At 40.2% G+C, this 24,416-nt stretch overlaps 1 protein-coding gene across 3 annotated transcripts in view; it reads left to right on the top strand.

Moving 5' to 3' along the window:
- Positions 1-24,416, top strand: part of LOC111834568 (fragile histidine triad diadenosine triphosphatase) — a 237,073-nt gene that overhangs the window by 160,370 nt on the left and 52,287 nt on the right. For all 3 annotated transcript variants that reach the window (XM_023794006.2, XM_023794007.2, XM_023794004.2), the window contains 2 exons: positions 11,397-11,542; positions 13,257-13,286. In XM_023794006.2, coding sequence (XP_023649774.2) covers positions 11,397-11,542; positions 13,257-13,286 — 176 coding nt within the window. The remainder of the gene's footprint in view (positions 1-11,396; positions 11,543-13,256; positions 13,287-24,416) is intronic.

Here is a 24,416-nt window from a genome sequence, read left to right as displayed (position 1 = left end):
AAAGTGTGTGATAATTAATCGCTTTATTATCTGAAAATTTTCAGAATTACCAACTGTTAATAAATACTGTCTTTTTTTCTTCAGTGTTTTAATTTCAAAATGTCATTTTAATTATCTGCAGTTTATAATTGCTTTAACACACTGCTGGGGCCCTTATCGTTATTAAACTTCTTTAGTTTTAGTCTAAAGTTAGTGGTTCCTCCACTTTATTTAAGTTCTGTAAGGTAAGTTTTACAAACATGGGACTCACCTTTTGTGGAAACCCCGAAATGTTTCCCTATGTTGAACGTGTACTTAACAGGGGCACTTAGGAAAGGTTTGTCCTGCACTCTGCGTTTGTGCATCACAAGTGTATTAGCTATATACCGTATATGAAGTTGGTCTAGTCCCTAAATACAAGAAGCTGCAAATAATGTTATTAGTCTTCATTTTTTAATTAATTAAGATTTGACGATTAAAGTTCAAATAATGATGTATTTCATATCATTACATTTGTTTGAGAGTAGAAATGCCTTTCGAAGAGTTACTGTGTTTGAACAATTGATGGTGATATTTGGAATACAAGAAACTAGTTAACTGTGCAACAAATTAGCTCTGCAACAAGAGAGCTTTGCTATAACAATAGCTGCTGAAAAATAAAACACGGTTGGAAAAATTGTATCTGTGGTAGAAATGTATAAATAAACTTCATCCATGTTATAAGTGCAGAAGTCTTAGTAATGTACTAAACACAGTAATAGAATTCACAGAGATTTCTGGTATAGCAATCCAGACCAAACTACTTAATAGTATTCAGATTCTATTTAAATAGAAATATGATTAACCTGTTTAAATAATGATAAATTGTCAGATTTAATGATTTAATTCTCCTGTAGTAATATCTTTAAATATATTTAAATATTTATATATATATATATATATATATATATAAAATGCAAACTTGCAGACACATTTTTTCTTTTCAATTTCATACATTATATATTTCTAAGAACACAGATAATTTTTTTTTAAAACAAATGTTTTCTGAAAATCCAGAGTAATGAATAGATGAATATGTAAATAATAAATAAATGAGCATTGCATTAAGTTCGCAAACCCTGCAAAGTTTTTTTTTGAGGGGGGCGGGGGTGAATATTTGTGCTCGGATTTTAAGCATGGTTCGCAAACTCCCAACAGTTCAGATGTTTGTTACAGCTCTATTGTTATCAGTCACAAGAAAGGATGTAAATTCCTGCAAAGAGTTACATGTTGAGTGATTATTTTTTGACAGGTGAAACCTTCTGTATTTAATGCCTTTTGCTGTTGGGTGATTGTCTGGATGTGAGCGGTGGCATTTGCCAAACTCCTGCTTGCTTGTGATGTTACAGGCCATGGAGTCTCTGAGGCCTTCAGATAACACACCACCGGTTTCATTAAATCAAACAGCGGCTTCTTGCCACGGGGCCACGCTTGCAAGAATGTTTCCTTAGAAGGCCGGACTGCGTTGCCGGATGTGCTGATGGCTTTTCTTGGACCAGCCAAGTTTGGTGTCCTGGGGATGGGAACAGAGGGTGGGGTGAGGGGGTGTCCTGGAGGTACTAATGACCTCCTTTTGTCTGTTTTTTTTTTTCTTTTCAAACAGCAGAAGGAATCATTCCCCCCAGCATAAATACCATGTACATCTCCTGGCACCACTTCCCAGTTTGAAGGACTTGTCGTAACTAAACTTCAAATTAGTTATGCTGCTATTAAAAATTATTTATGAAAAATCTCATGTTTTCTCCGAGGGTGTGGTGGATGTGTTTCAGCAGGGTATAAAGTCATGGGATTTTCCCATTGATGACTACATAGCTTGTTGAATTACAACTTGGGAATAATTTGTAAGACTGTTTATTTTACACAGGCAGATAAAGTGAGATTTAGTAATATTATTTTGGCTTGCAGATCAGCAAATCACAGCTCACAGGGCACTAAATATTTAAAGGAATGTTATTCATGAGGTGCAATTACAGTAATTTTTGACTTCAGTAAAATCCTATTGTCAGTGTATGTACTCAGTAATGACAACTGTAGTAAATTAAACTCAGTGAGTGTCATTTATATATTCATTTACCATCCCCCACATCGTACAGAGGCATTAGGGAAAACAGAATGATTCTCTACTTTAGATTAATACTCTTTTTAAGGTTTTTAAAAAGGTCAGATAATAAAATGGCAGGATAAGCAGTGCACCTTCGCTGTCTATATTCTCATTATGATCTTGGGGCTTCTTCCAGCTATTTTAACAGAACAGTGATTTCTGAGGCTCACAAAGCTGTTTCCTGCTCTATTTACTTTTTTCTGTGTTGGCAGCTCCGCATTTGGCATGTAGGTCCCGGCCAACTGGATTCATTCTCAGCCTGCAAAGTTCATTAGCAGACAGCCAGAGTGATGCTGTGTGTGTCAACATGTCAAGTGTGTCAGCTGATGTTGCTGTAGAGCGAGCCGGACCCCACTGAACGGACACATTACTGCTCCCACTGACCTCTCGCCCAGGCCTTGCCGTTTATGCTCTGAAGCTGTCATTTTCTGGTTGTTCTTTGCCACTAGTCTTACTGATATTCATCAAGCCCTTCATATGTTCATGAATGGCATCACAAACACAGAGATTTATAACCCCTGTATGCCATGTATTCTTTGGAATGTCCTGTGAAATTAAAGCCCAGGGCCAAAAAAAACGAGGTTGACATCATATTGGTTAGTTAGTCGTCATTTGGAGCATTATTTCAATCAGCTGGTGCAATTTCAACTTTCCGCCTGGAACTCGTAGTTGGAGCCCTTCTGCTTAAATGAAATCCAAGCCCAATTCCTTTGACTGTCTTTGTGTTTTTTATGTACTCCTTTTCCACCACCTTAATTTTAATACTCGATTTTCCATGTAGCATGTATGGAGATGGGGACTTTGGCTCCAGTGCTAGAGGAGGGATATAATTCCGGGCAGATGTTTTCCCTCAAAGACATGATTGCATTTGCAATGTAAAAGCAATCTGCATGCCTTGTTCTTATTACAAGCTCGGCAACCTTGCAGTGTATTAGATGAAAGCGGTCAAATAACTGTTATGGCAGATAATGCTGGGCTCAGAATGAGTTTATCACCTCCAGTTCCCATCTGCAGGCTGGCAAAAATGAATTTAGCCGGCATTCCTCTGAGACATGGGGATTGGATTGGCTCATGCGAGACCAGACTGAGCCTCCTAACATGCACCAGTATTTACGGCTTTCAAACTAGAAACATTATATTTCTGGCAGGCGGTGAAAAGCTGTTACTATGCATTTTGCGTCCAACCATTATGTCCAAATATGGGAGTGGAAGGTGAAAAATGAATTTCCCTTCATTTAAACAATCTGTTCCTTTTTGTTTCCTGTAATTTATGTGTTCTGTTGTTATTCATGGCTCGTAATATGTTCTGTTTATGCACATACTGGAAGTAAAATGGTGAAAAGTGAGATTGATGCCACACAAGGTGAAGGCTCATTTCTCTCCCAAGATCTTTTTCAGCAGTTAGCTAGCTGGGCATCATCACCTTTGTGGCTTCCACATGATCCCGCCTTGGAGACAGCATGCCGTCACTATGATCTTAACCTGAACCTTCAATCTCTGCAGACGGGGAGCTAGCAGATGGATGTCAGCAGTAAATACTGGACTCTCTTTCTTAAAAGGAAATAACCATTGAACACGTCTCTACGCTTCTGCCGTGTTTTCCCTCAAAATGTAATTTTTGCTTTCTGTTAGCACTTCCTTTTGTTTAATTTAATTTCTATGTTGTATTTAATATTGTGCAACCAACTGCTCAACCATAAAAATGATACATTTTTCGCATGTATAGTGAACTATAGTCTTTGTTTGACTTATAATAACTATTTAGCTTATATTTAAAATTACAGCATTTTCCAGGGTAAACAAACAACATGTAAAAAAATTTACATTTACAAGCCGTTGCCAGATTATTGTGATTTTTTAGGCAGATGACACTTGGCTGCTGTTAATGTGTCAATGTACCTCAGTGTACTCCAGCTTTTGTCTGACCTTCTTTTCCTATGAAGAGGAGCAAAATTATAACATGTGACGACTGAGATAGAAGCTGGAATCTGCAGACTATACAACTTCCAAACAGAAAGAGATAACAGATACATCTGCAGTAATACATGCTGAATACAGAAATTCATTTCATTGTTGATTACTGAAGCCATGCTGTATGTGTAAGCTTCAGTTGCCCTATTGAATGCGGCAAAATTTTTTTACCTGAAATTATTTGCATGTAAATTCTAAACAGCTTTAGAGAATGTATGAAAATATGGCAAAAGTATTTGAGCTTAGCTATCGCAATAAGTCATCAATTTGTATTCCATTTAGAAGTGAACAAGTGATATTATTATTATTATTATTATATTATTATTTCATGTCACAATATTATATTGTGAGCCAAAAATGCAAAGAGTTCACCTTATTTGAATTTATACATTGAGAACCATATACATGACTACTTTGCTAAGGTCATTTAAATAAGATCAATATTCCCCAGGTTAATGCAAACAGTATTTATTGTTGATTTGACTCTGAGTTTGGCCTCTACTGCTAATGTCTTTTCTAAGGTTCTACCCACTAACCTTGACCTTGATTTGATTACAGTATTGATTGGAAATGCTGCTACAGTCCTCACTGCAGCCATTGTAAGCAGCTTCTTACTTTCTCTTTTATTCTAAGATTTACGGTTGCCACACACATACACACACACACACAAATGCTCACAGAAAGACAGTACAAATCAGTACAAATATTACAAATTTATTGGTTTTATACCAAAATTGTTACTTTATTCGTTTACAAAAAGTATATATCACATTAGAAACAGTCAGTGCTTGTAAGTAAAACATTCATTTCAAGTATAGTAATGAACTGAAATCTAAAATAAAGTTATAAAAGGAAAACTTAATTGATAAGCAGTCACATTGGGTGCTTTTTAATTAGTTACACCTTTGCAATAACATCAAACACCAAACATTTGTGTTTAGTATCCCTTTGGGAGCCAGTGACCACAATTGCAATTAATAGCAAAATGGTAAAAAAATGAACTGAATGAGTGAAAAAAATATGACACCTAATTAAAAAATAAACTTATATAGATTTTTAGATAAATAATTAAATAATGGATGCATTTTTTCTGCTCTAAATGATAAAAAAAACGTATTAGTGTCCAGCGTGTCTGTGTTCTCACTATGAGACATTTACTGCTATTTCTATTGGGAACCACATTTGATCAGTCTAGCTGTGAGCAGTATTGATCAGCAGCATTTAATTAATTTGCCACTGCTAATATTTGCATGCTGTGGAAAAGTAAAGTTTAGATAATGCTTGTTATCTTATGGGATGTTGAAATTCTGGACTTTTATTGACTCCTCCTGACTGAAATGTAGATTCCTATCTGGACTGAATTGCCCATTTTCAATTCAAATGGCCTTATCTGTCGTCAATCAGGACCATTGATATTCTGTTGATTTTGCCTTGTCTGTGAAAATTTTTAGTTTGTATTCCAGGAGGAGGAAACAAACATGCAAGCTAGCCACTATGACTGACTTTTTTCTTTCATTGTTTATATTCTTTGCATTTTTGTCAAGATGTCTCTTGTGTGATGACAAGTTGGTCAGTGAATAGAAAGATGGCATCACATCTCTGCTGCTGTAGATTCAGTCTCGCCCTTGGCTTGGTGCATATGAAACTTGCACGTCTCCCTTTGTCTCCCTGAATTTCCCTGGTTTACTCTTCTTTCCTCCCTCAGTCAGCATGCATGAAATTAGGTGAAATGCCACATACAAAACGGCTGTAGTATTTGTGTGCTGAATAATGGCGTCCGGTCCTGGGTGTCTCGCGCGTTGTGTCTCCAGGACTGGATCAGTGGTTATGGAGGGGTAGATGGATGGACAATCACCATTGCAGAAAAGAGGGCACACTTATGCCGTATAATTGCACACTGTCTATATGAGATGTTTTACCTTGATCTTCTCAGTATTTTGTTTTGTTTACATATAAGGCTTAAAATATTTAATATTGGAGTTTGGCTTAAGTGACATCAGTGCTTCATATATGAAAAACAAACTTGGGTGCAATTTTGAAAATGAATCCAGTGATCTTTTTAAATGTAAACTCACATCTGGACAAAGCTGGAGCAGTTAATCTCACTGGCTTTTGAGTTCTACTGCTCAGTTTTTAGCATGAATCCGGTTTTAAAACCCTTTTCAAACTGCTGAATGCTTTCCTTCTTTCTGTGAGTCTGATGTGTGTTATTCCTGCAGATTGCATCAAAGGGGCATTAATTCCCTCCATGAATGCTAGCTTCTGTACATGTGTGATATGTTACCCAGGATTACTTTGCAGCCTGTCATTGTTCAACGTGGGGGTTGGGGGGGTGATCTCCAGCAATTGTCTTTTCATGCTGTCAGCCAGTTACACCATGACTGAGGTTTAGCAGTCATAAGGCAGCTGAACGAATGAACGCATGCCCATGGTTTAAAAAAAGCTTTTGCTGAAACGTGCCGAACATCACAGGAAGCGAATTTCAGGGCCGAAGCTTCTGAATGACCTGTGTTTCAGCACTGCGAGTTAAATCTTAAATCATGTGATATGAAGCCCATACATGTCTGTCCAGTTTGAGCCTTTCTCACTTTGCTCTGAGAGCGAGTCACTGCGGCCCGTCAGTGCTGAGGCTTTCTGCAGTATGCCGGAGGGACTGATGCCTGTCCAGTTTGAGGCTTTGTCACTTTAACTTTCTGAAAGCGAGTCACTGCGGGCCGTCAGTGCTGAGGCTTTCTGCAGTATGGTGGAGGGACTGATGCCTGTCCAATTTGAGGCTTTGTCACTTTAACTTTCTGAAAGCGAGTCACTGCGGGCCGTCAGTGCTGAGGCTTTCTGCAGTATGGCGGAGGGACTGATGCCTGTCCAATTTGAGGCTTTGTCACTTTAACTTTCTGAAAGCGAGTCACTGCGGGCCGTCAGTGCTGAGGCTTTCTGCAGTATGGCGGAGGGACTGATGCCTGTCCAATTTGAGGCTTTGTCACTTTAACTTTCTGAAAGCGAGTCACTGCGGGCCGTCAGTGCTGAGGCTTTCTGCAGTATGGAGGAGGGATTGATGCCTGTCCAGTTTGAGCTTTTCTCACTTTGCTCTGAGAGCGAGTCACTGCGGCCCGTCAGTGCTGAGGCTTTCTGCAGTATGCCGGAGGGACTGATGCCTGTCCAGTTTGAACTTTTCTCACTTTGCTCTGAGAACGAGTCACTGCGGCCCGTCAGTGCTGAGGCTTTCTGCAGTATGGAGGAGGGACTGATGCCTGTCCAGTTTGAGCTTTTCTCACTTTGCTCTGAGAGCGAGTCATTGCGGCCCGTCACTGCTGAGGCTTTCTGCAGTATGGCGGAGGGACTGATGCCTGTCCAGTTTGAGCTTTTCTCACTTTGCTCTGAGAGCGAGTCACTGCGGCCCGTCAGTGCTGAGGCTTTCTGCAGTATGGAGGAGGGATTGGCCCTGGGTGTCTCGTGTTAGTGCTGCATTTCACACCTTGACCTGGTCAGCAGTGGGCTGAGGTGTGACCTCAAGCTGAGATGTGGCTGGCAACTGATCCCCTGTCACTAAGCGGAGCACAGATAGTTGGAGACAGATAGTCTCCATGGCAACGATGGACAACACCCAGTGATACAATGAGGACATGTGGGAGCAGACGGACTGTTATTTATTAAACCTGCCACTGAGGGCTGTGTAGGGATGAGTGACTGCAGTGATTGCAGTGACACTGAGCTGTCTCCTTGTTTTGGTGAACTATTTAATGTTATTTACAAAACACTTTAAAGCTTTTTTTTTATTATTTTATTAGTTTAAAATTTAGTAGCAGTATTAGGAAAATACTGTGTGCAGGAGAAATACACTCCCTTGAATCTGAAATGGAGAAAAGAAAAAAGGCCTTACGTATTCGGTGTTATTTAAAATGGTTCCGCCAGGCGAAATATACATTATTCAGAAGCAGTACCAGTGTAGCACTTGGTCGTAGCAGAATGAGATAAGTGTATATGCAAGGAAAAAAACTGAATGCTGTCCATCTCAGAATTTCATTTTATTTTTGGCCCCAAGGTACTTGAGAACACTTGGGTTAATTAAAGCTGTTACTTTAGCAAATGCAGATTCTAGGATGGATGACATTTAATAGTAGTAATAGTAGATCTGAAGTGATACAAAAGTAAATTAGCTGGTCTTTGGTCACAGGAAAAGGAATTTACTGTCAAAAATACTTTAATATGGAATGAATCTTCTTCAAAAGTGGAATAAAACATGGTTGTTTTCCAAATATCATCAGGTACACCTGACATTTTTACCAAGACATTTATGGGAAAAACCAAAACCTGACAAATAAAGTAATGCAGTAAATATTTTACAGAGCATTTATAATGTTAGAACATGTTATATGCAAGAAAAAGGTTGACAGACTTCTTTAAATTTTGTTTATTTTAAGGTAAAATACTGTATATATCGATTTATGTAGATACAGTATATGTGCTATATACAGTACAAATGACTTTCTATTAAATTTCTGCATGTCTCCATAAATTTTTAACAAAAATGTTGGGAAGTGATAAGAATATTTAGTTGCAACTAGTTGTGACAGATGAACTGCATGTTTATTGTTATCATGAAAACCACATTAAACCAGATAAATCATTTCATTTACACGCGACATGCATTCATATGAGTGGCCCTGTGAGTGATAATTGATACTTAATAATTAATAAAGTCTCAAACACATCACCACTGTCCTCTTACACTAACACTACTAACCCTATCATACTCTCGTCATTTACGGTCACACTTCTCATGGTCAGAGCACTGCTCTCCTTGCACAGAGAACTATAGCTACTTATATGCACATTATATGCTTGCATGATAGTCTGAATAACAAAGAACAACAGTAGAAGTATGTGAGTATGATGGTATATATAAATGAAGCAAATTGTATATGTGAACCAAAAGTCTAATGCATGTATGAGAGAATAATATTATATTTGAAATCAGATAATAGCATATGTAAGACAAAAAAGTAGTACATGTAAATGCAGAAAGTCATACAGTATACAAGGAACAAAATGAAGAGAATGGTAGGATATGTGAATGAGAATAGTTGTTTGTGTGAGAGAGTTTGAAAATGGAAGGGAGTTTCATTGAGATGGTACTAAATTCTCAGTTCCTCATCAGTTATCTTTGATGAAGTCTGCCTTCCGAGTCATGATTGACCGGGAGTGAATATCTGGAGCCATTTGCCAATAGGTGGCAACACGCTACAAATTCAGAAAACACAAATTCTGAAAACACATGTAAAACAAAAAACGCTTCAAGTCCACTAAAAACACAACAGACATTTCTGTGGGGACAATGAAACAAGACAGACCATTGGGGCTGGATGGCATATCAAATGTTTATTGGTAACACTGTATTGGTATATTTTCAGAATGAGCTATAGGATGACACGATACGATTACTATCAATATACTTTTAAAGTGGGTTAAAATTAAGGCTCTATTAAAGATTTTGAATAAAGACCAATAGCATTCCTTCCTGGTTGAAAGCTATACATGATGATGCAATCATAGGTTTCAAATTACTCTAACTTTTAAGCTCACTCTTACCGCATCATAAGTGTTTCGTTTGCATCGATAAAATGCCTTTTTCCTTTTATTAACAAATGGTGTGCTTTTATTAATTACTATATAGAGAGACTTTCCATTTAGCTTGATAGTATTACAGACATGTTTTATTTGATCATTAATGTATACATATTAAGCCCGATACTTGAGGACCAGTGTAATGGAATATTTTGAATTGCTACGTTTTCATTTATATCTATTTAATTGTTTTCTCCATTTTTTTTTTCAAGATGTGTTTTTGTTGTGTTGAGGAGAAAATATTTTAAAAAGAGCAGCGATAATTCACCTTCAATTTCTTATACTATATAAATCAATCTTCTGTTTAATTGGTTGGGTTTTCATGTGCAATTTGTTCAATAGAAGCACGATTGAAATTTATTTAATTTCTTTAGTGGGTGTAGGCTGTTCACTGTCAGGGGTTATGTACCAATTAAAGGAGAAAGACATAGGAACTGTATAGCTGTTTATTTGTTTATTATTAAAGTCATTTTGTCATTGCAATATTGAACAATGTTATCACACATCGCAGATGCTCTTCATATTGTGCAGACATACATTTTTAAAAATAACAAAGAAAAAAATCTTGTTTTGCCGCAAGTAACATTCAAACAAGAGATAAAAGATCAATAGTTATCAATGAACTTTTACAGTATGTACCAAAGTTGTCATGCATCTTCATACAGTATTCAATGAACCCTTATGTTCATAGATTTGAACTTGTCCAATGTATTTGACATTGCCACTCATCCTATTAGCAAAACTGTAACTGTTGCAGATATTTTTCTTAGGGCAAATACATTGTAATTGTAGCAATTATCAAAATGTGAACCTTATACTGGACATGGCAGATGGCATTTTGTGTGACACTTTGACAGGTTTGGGGGTGTATATGTCATTTGTGCATTGTATGTATGTGTGTGTCTCTGTGTGTGTGTGTGTGTGTGTGTGTGTGTGTCCCCACAATATTATCCTCAATTTTATAAAAATCTGTGACTAAAAACCTAAAAATGCCCAAGTCTTGTATTTCTTTGGTTACTTATAGTTAAGGTTAGGGCTGAGTAGGGGTTAAGGTTAAAATAGTTGGGATTAGGGTTTTTCCCATAGAAATAAATAAGGATTTGATTGATTGATTGACTGACTGACTAACTCACTGACTGATTAATTGATTAACCAACCACACAAGGTAATACCGTATATTACACTTTGCAGTATAATATATAGACCACAGCAAAGTGTCCACATATTATCAGCAATATACAATGATACAGTACAATACAAAACAATATTACACACAATAACATGCATCATACATGTTAGTTTACATGTCAGTAGCGTGTGACGAGGAGACTAAAGGAAGAAGTTTAGAGACCTGATACAGTAGCTGCAGGGAACAGCTATTGGTGGATCTTTAGTCTGAGTGGGCCGTGATCTGTAGCGCCTCCCTGAGGGAGGGGGCTGCAAGAGATGCTGAGCCAGATGTGTGCTTTGCTTGCTTAATGTCCAGTGCATATGTAGAGATTCAGTGTAGAGGAGTGGGTCACAGGTCGCCTATGATTTTGGATGCCTTATTCACAATTCCTGTGGAATTTTGTAACATATTACTTTATAAACCACAAATAAGTCAATGGGGACTTAAAGTCACATGGTGTGACCTCTGTGTCATCATATAAGTAACTTGTTTTCCTTCACAAGCCACTGTCAGATGTCTTGGTATGCCCAGTGCGTGTTGTCGAGCGGTTCCGTGACCTACGTCCAGAAGAGGTTGCTGACCTGTTCAAGACCGTTCAGAGAGTGGCAGACGTTGTAGAGCAGCACTTCCAGGCCACGTCCCTGACAATCGCCATACAGGTACGTGTCACAACCTAAGGCCTCAATGCTCAGTGAAGGGCAAGGGATTGTTGCAAATGAATGCACGTGTGTTTTGCTTGACTGCAGTAGTTTTCTTCTTAATCATTCTGAACATCCTATACTGTGTTTTCTCTGCTAAAAAATACTTAAATATCACCTCAGTACTTGGCCTATCAAACAGCACACTTGTAGTTCATTTCATTTCAAGCACTTCTACTGTACAGAATCCGTGGTCTTATGTGACTCCACAAAATATGAAGTCATTCGACTATCAGAATGTTGCCATGGACACAATTTAGCCCTGACACTGATGTGGAGATTGTTCAGTAATAACTGTGATCATGTAAAATGTAATGAGATAAGGCATCGCATCAGCCTTAAGAACCATTACAGTATGTAATTTTCATTGATCTTTTTAGGCATTTCTAGGATATCTTTCGATTTATAGGTTTTTTTTTTTAATTGTGTATAAAAAGTTGAAGCAGGTGGGGTTAAAATTATTATTGTCCATTTTTTAAATTAACTTTATGCTCTGAATATTATATGATTTTTTTCCTGATGAGCTTTACATGTTGCCACACAAAGCTAATACTACCTGTCCTCCCTGAATGCGATCATACAGTAGGTAGGTTTTGTAATGAGAATTAACAGAAGCACACCCCCTGCTGGAGTAATATGGAAGCATTGATGCAGACACAATGTAACCCACCCATATACTGTACAGTACTGCCACTCTTTCAGATGTGTATTCTGCTGCTTTTTGTTTTAAATGGATTCAATACTAAGTAACTGTCCTCAAAATGGTATGATGTGCATTCCTGCATGCGCTCAGTGTACTAAGAATAATGAACAAAATTTGATATTTATGTTAATCTAAGGGAAATATTTCCCTGAGATATACATTTTTAATACATTCTTTTTTTTCCCAGTCTCATTGTTAAATTTGTTGTTGTTTTTTTGATGCTATTAGAGTATAAATGGTTTGTGGATGGATACTTGTTCTGATGTTTTAAGTTTGTATAGTAAGCGATTTAAGTCTAGAGGTTTTCAGCTCGGGGCCGTGGCCTGTGGAAGGGGCGTGGCCTATGGAAGGGGCGTGACACATGGAGCGTGGTCTGTGGAAAGGGGCGTGGCCTGTGGGGGTGTGACCTGTGGGGGTGTGACCTGTGGGGAACCCACAGAGCAGCTGCAGGGGGGGTCACACAGACGCTTATGAAACTGACAGAATGCTGGTATATTTATAAAGCATTATTATTAAAACTACCCCTGCCAGAAAAATAAGGGCTATTATAGCCATTAATGACTTATTTGGTCATGCATTAGTGCGTTTCATTTAGGGGCCCCGTTTTTAAGAAAAGCTATAAACTGCTGCATTTTTTTTCCGGTTTTGTTGTTTCTTGATCTATCAAGGTAATCATGCATGTCAATAATGAAGAATCTGTTTGCCTAATCCTCTGTTGTCATTTAAATGCGATATGAAGTAAGGATGGTAATCAGTTCCAGCGTTTTCCATCTGTCAATTCTTATTAACTTTAAGCGAGTTGAGAATTCAGCTGCGGCACACAGATTTAGACCAGAATCACCCAACTTCAAAATTGAGATTCACTTCAAGAAGTGCTGCGATCCATCTAAAATTGAAATTCTCTTTCAATGTTAAACAATATATTCCTAAATTCCCAGCAGTGGCTAATTATCTCTTTTTGTTTCCCGTCAGGATGGTCCTGAAGCCGGACAAACAGTAAAGGTGAGAACTTAAAAATTCTCTTCTTTTAAATATATTATGAAGTCTTTGTGACAGTCATATCATATTAAATAATAATCACATTTCATTCGTGGCTCCTAAACTCTCAGGACGTGTAAATTATTAACATACTGGTTTCAGATGGCTTGGTCTACGCTTGTGGGAAATGCCAGGGCAGTAGACTTTCAGGCGATACAGTGAATGTAATGAGGGTTATGTCAAGGGATCTTGCCCTTAGCTCTCTCTGAATCACATTTTTTCAAGTGATTGACTTGTAATGTAAGACACTGACTTTTTTGTGAGATGACTCAGTCCAGGAGCTGTTAAAAAAGAACTGTGTAGCAAAGTCATAATTCGAGTAACTGTTGTTCCCACCAAAAAGCTATTGTCAGCCAATGACTGTTGCTTGAATTTTTGCTTGAATTTAAAATGCAAATGGATGCTTTACAGTCTTCATAATATGCATTTTCTTATTGACCATGTGTTATAACCACTGTGGATGGGCTCTACCATGAGTCTTTCATTGATGTGATGTAGGAAAAGGTGTACTGGGGACAGAAATAAAAGCATCTTTAAACCACTTTATAAAGTATTAACAGATAACGACAGGTAAATGCTGATATATATGTAAACTGTGCTGGAACATATTGCAAAGAAGCATAGATTTACAGTAGGCCCATTATTTTTTGCAGGTAGCTAAAATAATCTGAATGATACATTTCTTGCAGGATTTTAAGATTTCCTCTGTGGGGTGGAGATATAAAGGCAGCCAACAGGCAGCACTTATTGTAATTTTAATTATAATTTGCTTCCCAAAAAGGACTTTGAAAGTCCAGTAAAGTATTTGTAATGGCCTTTCAACTTATTATACCTTTTATGCTAATTGCCTGATTGCAAACCTTAATGACTGAATATTGGTTTTGATTTGTTAATGCATTGCAGTATTAAATGCACCTTTCTACCAAGGTAGAACAGGCTCTCTGAAACTGACAGGCTGCAAACCATCTTGCTTTTTCTCCATTTGAAATAGAGACTGAAATCTTCCTCAAAAAGATGCATGATACTAAAAGTACAAGTAAAAATACATAACTGACCTTTAAAAGAGGGACTAAGAACCATCATTTAAAATACAGACAATGGAGTCCAAAGGAGCTCAGCTCTGCCTCCTTATGTCTAAATTGCACTTTGGTGGAGCTCAGCTCTGCCTCCTTATGTCTAAATTGCACTTTGGTGGAGCTCAGCTCTGCCTCCTTATGTCCAAATTGCACCTTATCGGAGCTCAGCTCTGCCTCCTTATGTCTAAATTACACCTTATCGGAGCTCAGCTCTGCCTCCTAATGTCCAAATTGCACTTTGGTGGAGCTCAACTCTGCCTCCTTATGTCCAAATTGCACCTTATCGGAGCTCAGCTCTGCCTCCTAATGTCCAAATTGCACTTTGGTGGAGCTCAACTCTGCCTCCTTATGTCCAAATTGCACCTTATCAGAGTTCAGCTCTGCCTCCTTATGTCCAAATTGCACCTTATCGGAGCTCAGCTCTGCCTCCTTATGTCCAAATTGCACCTTATCGGAGCTCAGCTCTGCCTCCTTATGTCCAAATTACACCTTATCGGAGCTCAGCTCTGCCTCCTAATGTCCAAATTGCACTTTGGTGGAGCTCAACTCTGCCTCCTTATGTCCAAATTGCACTTTGGTGGAGCTCAACTCTGCCTCCTTATGTCCAAATTGCACCTTATCAGAGTTCAGCTCTGCCTCCTTATGTCCAAATTGCACCTTATCGGAGCTCAGCTCTGCCTCCTTATGTCCAAATTGCACCTTATCGGAGCTCAGCTCTGCCTCCTTATGTCCAAATTACACCTTATCGGAGCTCAGCTCTGCCTCCTAATGTCCAAATTGCACTTTGGTGGAGCTCAACTCTGCCTCCTTATGTCCAAATTGCACTTTGGTGGAGCTCAACTCTGCCTCCTTATGTCCAAATTGCACCTTATCAGAGTTCAGCTCTGCCTCCTTATGTCCAAATTGCACCTTATCGGAGCTCAGCTCTGCCTCCTTATGTCCAAATTGCACCTTATCGGAGCTCAGCTCTGCCTCCTTATGTCCAAATTGCACCTTATCAGAGCTCAGCTCTGCCTCCTTATGTCCAAATTGCACCTTATCGGAGCTCAGCTCTGCCTCCTTATGTCCAAATTACACCTTATCGGAGCTCAGCTCTGCCTCCTTATGTCCAAATTGCAGCTTATCGGAGCTCAGCTCTGCCTCCTTATGTCCAAAGTGCATATTGCTAGAGCGCAACTTTACCTCTTTATGCCACATCACACCTCGCTGCCTCCTTATGTCCAATTCGCACTTTGCCGAAATGCAGCTCCACCTCTTTATGTACAAATTACTCCTTGCTAGAGCACAGTTTTTCCTCCTTGAACATTAACCTTATTTTCTTACTGTCCCAAAATTGAATAAATTTTAATAATAAAAATGAACTGTGTAATAAAAGGTCAGTTATGCACTTAAAGTCATGTTTTCACCTTTAATGCCTACTCTGTACCTCTCTGATTCTGATTTAACCCCGTAACCAGGGATTTTCAATCTACGCTATTGTTAAAGGATCTAAGTTGCCGATTAACAGTTAAAAGTGCGCCACATGGAATCAGATTCAGAAAGCGCTCTCTCACCAAGCAACTGAAACAAATGTATGGCTAATGTTTAATTAATGCTCAGCACCCCTGCTTTTGACGACAAACGATACTGTGATCATGCGATTTTAACCAGAGCTTATTATTTTGCATCCTAAGCCTTGGGGTAACACTCACCACATTTCCACGGGAATATTGTGCCCCGTTATTGTTGTATGTTCCCGGCTAATGACTGCCAGGTTCCAGTGGCGGCGTGCTTTACACCCCTCTAGCCAACGTTTGGCATTGCACTTGGTGATGTGAGGTTTACATGCAGCTGCTCGGCCATGGAAACTCATTCCATGATGCTCCCTGCGTACAGTTTTTGTGCTGGGATTAATGCCAGAGGAAGTTTGGAACTCTGCAGTTATTGAGTCAACAGAACTTTGGTGACTTTTATGCACTCTGCCACCCCGCTCTGTTACTTTACGTGGCATATCACTTCGTGGCTGAGTCTCTTTTGTTCTTAAACACTTCCACTTTACAATAATACCACTTATAGTTGACTGTGGGATACCTAGCAGGGAAGAAATTTCATGAATTGACTTGCAAAGGTGGTATCCTATGATAGTACCATGCAAGAATTCACTGATCTCCTCAGAATGACCAATTTTTTCACCCATTTTTTGACTGCATGGCTAGGTGCTAGATTTTATACACCTGTGGCAATGAGTCTGAATGAAAGACCTGAATTCAGTAATTAAGAGGTGTGCCAATACCTTTGTCCATATAGTGTATATGTAGAATACTGAAAGCTTATTGATATTTCCTACTTAGTTTTTCTTGCAGATCAGCAGCTCAGCCCGTATATCGCAGGTTATTTTTTGTATGTTGAATATTTTCAAATGTATATTAAAGGGGCCTTTGACCATCAACTGCAACAGACCAACAGCCTGACAATTCAAACACGCAAAGAGGTTTGTTAATATAACTGAATATTTATCTACAAAACAGTCCCTGTGTATTTCTTTAATATTTATTTAATATGATCTATTTAATAAACCCAGGATATATACATGCCTCAGCCACCTCTAAGGAATTTGAAAAGCTTCAAAGATTTTAACATATTACACTAGCCTCGCTGAATTTTAATTCATGATACCTTAGATCGTCTTCATGCAAGGGCAAATGGCCTCTTCCGAATCGTAACATGATTCCCATGTGATGAACCCACTGCCAAAAACATCTAATCACTGAAAATCCACCATTAAAGTGAAAAGCCAGTAGATTATTATTACATTAGGAGTCAATTATACCAGGCAGTGCGTAAGGGCGCTTTTCCACCAAGTACTGTAGGTTTGGTTACGGTACTTTTGGTACTTTCCCTTTTCCATTGACTTTTGGTTGAGTACCAGTACCAAAAGATCCAGAACCAAAAGGTCCAGAACCAAAAGGTCCAGTACCAAAAGTGCCAAATCAGCTGGGCTACTTCTTTGGTACTTTGAGACTTTGGGATGGGACTCGAAATGCTTCCTTTGTTAATTAGTTATGCAAATAGCTTGCCACTGAAATGCAATACCAGTGTCTTCTTGAAAACAGTTGCAAACTAAGAAAACAACGATAAACAAAGTAAGAGAATAAAATAAAAATAATAATTGTGATCCGGTCGGAAGAACAGATACAACGAAAAGATCAGGATGGCATGACAAGAATTTTGTAAGAAAAAGTGTTTTGCTTAATGTACTAGGACAGCATGCATATAGCTTTATTTTGTTGTAAAAATAGCGATGTGATTTTGTTGTAAAAAAAATATTGGGTTATTTATAAAGCAAAAGGGAGTTCATAAATTTCTCTCAAATCTGTCTAGGAGTGATTTAAACAGTGAGGATGAATGATTATGATTGTCTCTGAGAACGCATGCAACACTCATGCAAAAGCAATGGATGTAAACTTTAAACTGATTGCTAAACATATATAAGATAATCTATAAAAGCAATAATAATTAAAGTGACAAAGCTAGCTAAGGCTTCCTTTTCTATTAGTTTAAAATGTTTCAGTGAGACTTAAACTCCCCGCACTGTAATGTCCGTACAGAATGGAAAGTATGAAAAACCCTGATCATATCTAGCTGACTGGATGTAAGAACTTCATGTGCATAACATGCGATGTTGGTATTAATATCGCATGTTGTCCGGCCCTATAATATACTACAGCCATTTTTCAAATTCAGTACAAAATACTCTGCCTCATGTTGTGATGTCATTCGGCTCCAGTACCAGTTTTTACGGCAGTGGAAAACTAACACCTTGAGTAACGTACTTTTGGTACTTTCTCCTCCCAAGCCTCCCATGGCCTTTACGGTAATAGCGTGGGGCACGTTACATGCAGCGTCTCCTTCTCCATAAAGCCTCCCGTGGCCTTTACGGGAAGACAGCGGGGCACGTTACATGCAGCGTCTCCTTCTCCATAAAGCCTCCCGTGGCCTTTACGGGAAGACAGCGGGGCACGTTACATGCAGCGTCTCCTTCTCCATAAAGCCTCCCGTGGCCTTTACGGGAAGACAGCGGGGCACGTTACATGCAGCGTCTCCTTCTCCATAAAGCCTCCCGTGGCCTTTACGGGAAGACAGCGGGGCACGTTACATGCAGCGTCTCCTTCTCCATAAAGCCTCCCGTGGCCTTTACGGGAAGACAGCGGGGCACGTTACATGCTGCGTCTCCTCCATAAAGCCTCCCGTGGCCTTTACGGGAAGACAGCGGGGCACGTTACATGCAGCGTCTCCTTCTCCATAAAGCCTCCCGTGGCCTTTACGGGAAGACAGCGGGGCACGTTACATGCAGCGTCTCCTTCTCCATAAAGCCTCCCGTGGCCTTTACGGGAAGACAGCGGGGCACGTTACATGCAGCGTCTCCTCCATAAAGCCTCCCGTGGCCTTTACGGGAAGACAGCGGGGCACGTTACATGCTGCGTCTCCTCCATAAAGCCTCCCGTGGCCTTTACGGGAAGACAGCGGGGCACGTTACATGCAGCGTCTCCTCCATAAAGCCTCCCGTGGCCTTTACGGGAAGACAGCGGGGCACGTTACATGCAGCGTCTCCTCCATAAAGCCTCCCGTGGCCTTTACGGGAAGACAGCGGGGCACGTTACATGCTGCGTCTCCTCCATAAAGCCTCCCGTGGCCTTTACGGGAAGACAGCGGGGCACGTTACATGCAGCGTCTCCTCCATAAAGCCTCCCGTGGCCTTTACGGGAAGACAGCGGGGCACGTTACATGCTGCGTCTCCTCCATAAAGCCTCCCGTGGCCTTTACGGGAAGACAGCGGGGCACGTTACATGCAGCGTCTCCTCCATAAAGCCTCCCGTGGCCTTTACGGGAAGACAGCGGGGCACGTTACATGCTGCGTCTCCTCCATAAAGCCTCCCGTGGCCTTTACGGGAAGACAGCGGGGCACGTTACATGCAGCGTCTCCTCCATAAAGCCTCCCGTGGCCTTTACGGGAAGACAGCGGGGCACGTTACATGCAGCGTCTCCTCCATAAAGCCTCCCGTGGCCTTTACGGGAAGACAGCGGGGCACGTTACATGCTGCGTCTCCTCCATAAAGCCTCCCGTGGCCTTTACGGGAAGACAGCGGGGCACGTTACATGCTGCGTCTCCTCCATAAAGCCTCCCGTGGCCTTTACGGGAAGACAGCGGGGCACGTTACATGCAGCGTCTCCTTCTCTTGGTGCAACGAATTCTTAATGATGACGGCGTGAGTGAAACCCGTAATCTGTGCCACTTTTGCTTTCCCCTTTACCCTTGATGGAGCTCTTGCCACTTTTGATTTATTATTGAGATGGAAGTTTGCGATAGATGCTAATTACATTCTCCCTGACAAATGCCAAATCCTTGGCGGTTCCCAAACGGGCTCCAAGTGGCAGGGGCCCGAGAGCAGAGGCGAATCAAAGCCTTCTGTCACCGCATATTTTGAATGCACTTTAAATGTAAAGGTTATCTTTCAAAACCGTTTCAAACTCTTTTCAATAACAGCTGAATCTATGCCAACTTCACCTTATTATGTGCAAGCCTACAATAGAATCTGTTTTAAATGCGTCCATTCATTGCTGAAATATTTGCTAACTGCGTTTTGTATGTGCCTCCCCAGATCAGTTGTATTAACCTTGAAATGAATATGAATCTGATTTCTTTGACTACACCCACCTCTTTGATGGCACACAGTCTGCTGGGGAGAAAATGATGGAAATGTGTCATTCGATGAAATGGAGCGCATTTCCCCACAGTCAGATCGGACCGCGCTTCATGGCCCGTGGCTCCGCCCACGGCCGCTGTGTTTCTTAATATCACTTCATATCGATTGTTGGTTCTGCAAATACCATTCCCCTCCGAAACAAACAAAATGCCATTAAAACTCACCATCACGTAACAGGGGGTTTGGGAAGATGTTGATTTCAGTTGTTTTTGTTTCGTCTTTTTTCATGTTCATTAGCCTCTCACAGCATGCAGAGAACATTAAATCGCTCTAACCGAGAAAAGCAGCCTTGTAGAGATTTGGCTAATGGCAATTCCAGAATTACATCTTAGCACAAGACAATGTATTAAATGTTTTTCTTTTTTTTTTTACTTCTGTGAAACAGGGGGTTTCATTCTTCTTGCCTGACTTTGTTTCCATCGTTTGTATTAATTATGGTTTAGTCGACGGCGCTCTGAGAGGTTTGCCGCCACTCGGCTCCCTGTCTGCTTCTGACGCATCAACATTTCAATCCGCCTTTGGCCTGCTTGCCATCTTGCCTGACCAGTTTTTAAATCAACTATAAAATAACCAACATGAATAATAAATGGCTGCAAAATCCTGCAGTTATGATGCTCTAGTGCCAGATTTGATGTGCTCTCGAGTGTGCCCCACAACAGCCTCAGCTAAGGAAATTAATTACACTCTTATTTCTTATAATCCATTGCATCTTTTTTGAAAAATGCATGAATATGTTTTATATGTTTACAGCTTGCATCCCATGCAGGGTGCCCCCCCAGGCCTGAGTCCTCTGCTGAACTGGGACAGGCACCAGGCCCCCATGATCCTGACCAGGATTAGCACTTGGAAGTTTGAATGTTTATATTTTTATTCTTAAAGGGGAGAGGTAACACCACTGTGAGCAACATATCTGAATCCTGCACATTTTCTGCTAAACGGAGGAGTTGTTTCTTAACTGCGCTGCGGAATCTCCACACTAATTTCCAACATGGAGTTACTCCAAACAAGAATTCTACTCAGAACTTTATGAAAACAGATTATCTGCTGCATATAGTGCACCTGCTACAGGCTTCCAGCACCACCATTTGTCAAGTAGCTTATTGCAATCAAGTGGCGTGTGCACAGGAAGGAAATGGCTCTGTGATTGAATAAGTGCTGAACAGTCTATAAAGGCCGCTTTGCCAGTTCTTAGCCCGAGGGCCTTACAACGCAGAAGGAGAATCACAGGTAGCGCTTGTGGCGGTATTAAGTTTCGGTTTTTAAAATATCAAGGGGGGAAAACAAGAGAGATTATTATTTCTGTTATTATCATTTGTCATTTCTGTGGCAGAATCCTCATCCTGCATGATGCACAATGCAAACAGGGAGTTGAGGTTTGGAGTTCTATGTATAAAAATATTAAGACACTATACTACATAGATGCACAGAAGCTTGAAACATTATAGAGATGCTTTTACAGTATATCTGTGGTTAAATTATTACAACTCACTTAATCATACTTAAGTATGAAAAGGGTAAATGAAAAACGGGAAAAAATTGTTTTGGAAAACACTGTTTTATAGGCTATTTCAGCGAAAAGCCTTGGGATGAGAAAAGATTTTCATTTTCACTGGAAGATGAGATGCTATTTAAAATATTCCTGTATCATTACCCTTCTCTAGCCTAAGTGTGTAACATTGAGATCTCTATGATACACACAGACACTGGGCGCTGACAGAGAGATGCTCGAATACTCAAGAACCCAGCACTGCTCTGCCACTCAGTGCTGCCTTTCAAGGATTTATGTAGCTGTGATGCCAACCAGGCTCAAAGAACTGTAAACCCCTGTCAGGAAATAGGTCAAGTAAAGGGGTTGTTGTCTTTGTTGTTTAACTTTGCTGTGGTACAGGACTGACAGGAATAGATCCTGATCCCAGAGCTATGAAGGATTTATAGTAGGTGCCTCTGAAGCAATTCTAAGAGAAGCAGGACAAGGACGGTCTGAAAAGATGATTTAGAAGGGCTGGGCTGATCTGATAACAATAAGGGGGGCTTCTTTTCTAAGGTGGCCAGAGATTAAAAATGGCCGGCTATTTGCCGTGGGGTGACTGCAGAGGGTGGGGAGAGAGGCACAGTCTGAGTATCAATTTGATCAGAGCTTGTGAGGCTTGAGTCTCTGCGATTGCCCTGACGGCTCACCCCAGCGCCGGCACCGCATTACCATTCACCGTCAGCAGCCGGATCCTGTGGGCCTCTGCTCACTCATTAGTGCGGCATTAAGATGACGCTCAGTAACCTTCGGTTCACCGATACGCAACCCTGTCCACTCGCGGCAGACTTAAGCTGCATGCCTCGCATGATATCGGGCTACCATAATGGGGCAAGAAACCAGTTTTACTAATGATGACACATTGAAACTGCAAAACAAGACCAAAGCCCACGGGACAATGAGTATAGTATCGGCTCCCACCCAATTAAAGTGGTGCGGAAAAAAGCTCTTTGCAGGATTGTTTAGTTTCCACTAATGGTTGGAAAGAGGTACGATTTCTAGGGTGAACGTAGTGAAGAGTCCGATCTGGAAACGATCCTGTAACAAATGAGAAGTGCTGGCAAATGCATAGTTCATACAATGTAAAGCCATTATAATTTTAGCTTCTATATATGGACTGTGTGAGCTTGCTTGTTTGGATATTAGCACTTAGTTTAGTGCTGCCTTGAGACATTGTAATGACGGGGTATTCACCAAATACTAAGACTTCTTCCTTACTCGTTTAGTAAAGGCATTTTTTATTTTCACTTACCTGAACTGGTTCCCAACTAGTGTACACTGTGACTTTATCTTCTTGAATAGGCATTAACATATAGTACGAACTTTTGACAGGTGAAGTTAGGCTGTATTAGTAATGTAATAGCATTGTTTCAAAATAGCCTAAACATAACATAAATATGCTTGGATAACTCCCGGTGTTCTTTTCTCTTCGCATGATACATCAGTCAGTGCACCACACTGAAGATTTTGTTATGATGATTTTATTTTCTTCTTTTGTTATACATGAAATATATTGTTCTTCGTGTGCAACACAGGAAATTCCCATTCAGTACCAAAAAAGTAAGCAATACCAAATGAACAATGTCCAGCACAAACTGAAACAGCCAGCTAGGCTAATGTTTGACAAAACTATATTATAAAATGTGGCAGTGGCTTATTGTCCTTTTGCCTTGTGAAATACGTCACCTATTATATGTAGCTAGACACAGTCACAGATTGCACAGATTACAAAAACGGTTTAGAAAAGTATTATAAATGACATTGTTATATTAAAAAAAGCACATTTTGAAGCCTGTCACTTTTCAGTGGCTCCTTCCATAGCTGCCTGCAGATGGCTAACGAGGTTATTGTTGATCTAATCCATACTGTAAACTGCCGTGACAGCAGTTATTTCTGACACTTTTCTGTAAATGCCCCTTTAAAGGTGAGACTCGGGTCTTAAAATTTATTGCAAAAAAAAAAAAAACCAGATGTGTTTGTTTTTCTTTACCCCTCTCTTTGGGCAGCCTAAGGCCGCAGTGCTGTTGGTCTGTGCCTGACCCCCGTGTTCCTCTGACAAAATAAAATAAGCCCCCACTGCCTCCTCCCACACACCTGCAAAACTGATACTAATATTAAAAGTAGGCATAACCTTGCACTGGTACTGCTGTCCTCATTTTTATTGTCTTATTTTCAAGAATGCAGCCATCCCACGCAGATGGCAGCGGTGCCCTGAGCGCTACCCTTCATGTCTGCCCCGTATAACCATGTCATTCAGTGTTGGAGTGACTTATTCTGACTAGTTAGTATTAGCCCTAACCCATCTCAACCTACCAGGCCTAGCAATCATCCTCATCCTTCCTGCAGCAACACCGGGCACACATGAGTTATATGTAATTAAATATTACTAGTAGGGTTGCACGGTAACCCAGTAGTGAAAAAATCCAGCAGCAGCAGCAGCAATTTTCGTTTTCATACATAGTCTACAGCAGTGGTCACCAACTGGCTCCAGTCCATGTTCAAAGCGAAACAGTTGGATTCTTACCCACAGTCAATTACCCTTGATTGGTTAAGTTTGTGTCAGGACTACTGGAGTGCATAGCATGGGGGCTGGGGGGCAGCAGCCCCCGTCCTTCTTGTGAAATGTAAACACATGCCCTTCTCAGAAAACGTAATTTTTCGCAAAATATTCATATTCATATTGTACTTTTTAAATTTTGCATCACAACTTTGCTCCTCCTGTCATCTTCGTAAAAGAAAGGACAGG

The sequence above is a fragment of the Paramormyrops kingsleyae genome, chromosome 8 (assembly GCF_048594095.1).
Source record: "Paramormyrops kingsleyae isolate MSU_618 chromosome 8, PKINGS_0.4, whole genome shotgun sequence".
Lineage (NCBI taxonomy): Eukaryota > Metazoa > Chordata > Actinopteri > Osteoglossiformes > Mormyridae > Paramormyrops > Paramormyrops kingsleyae.
This window is presented reverse-complemented; position numbering and strand designations above follow the sequence as displayed.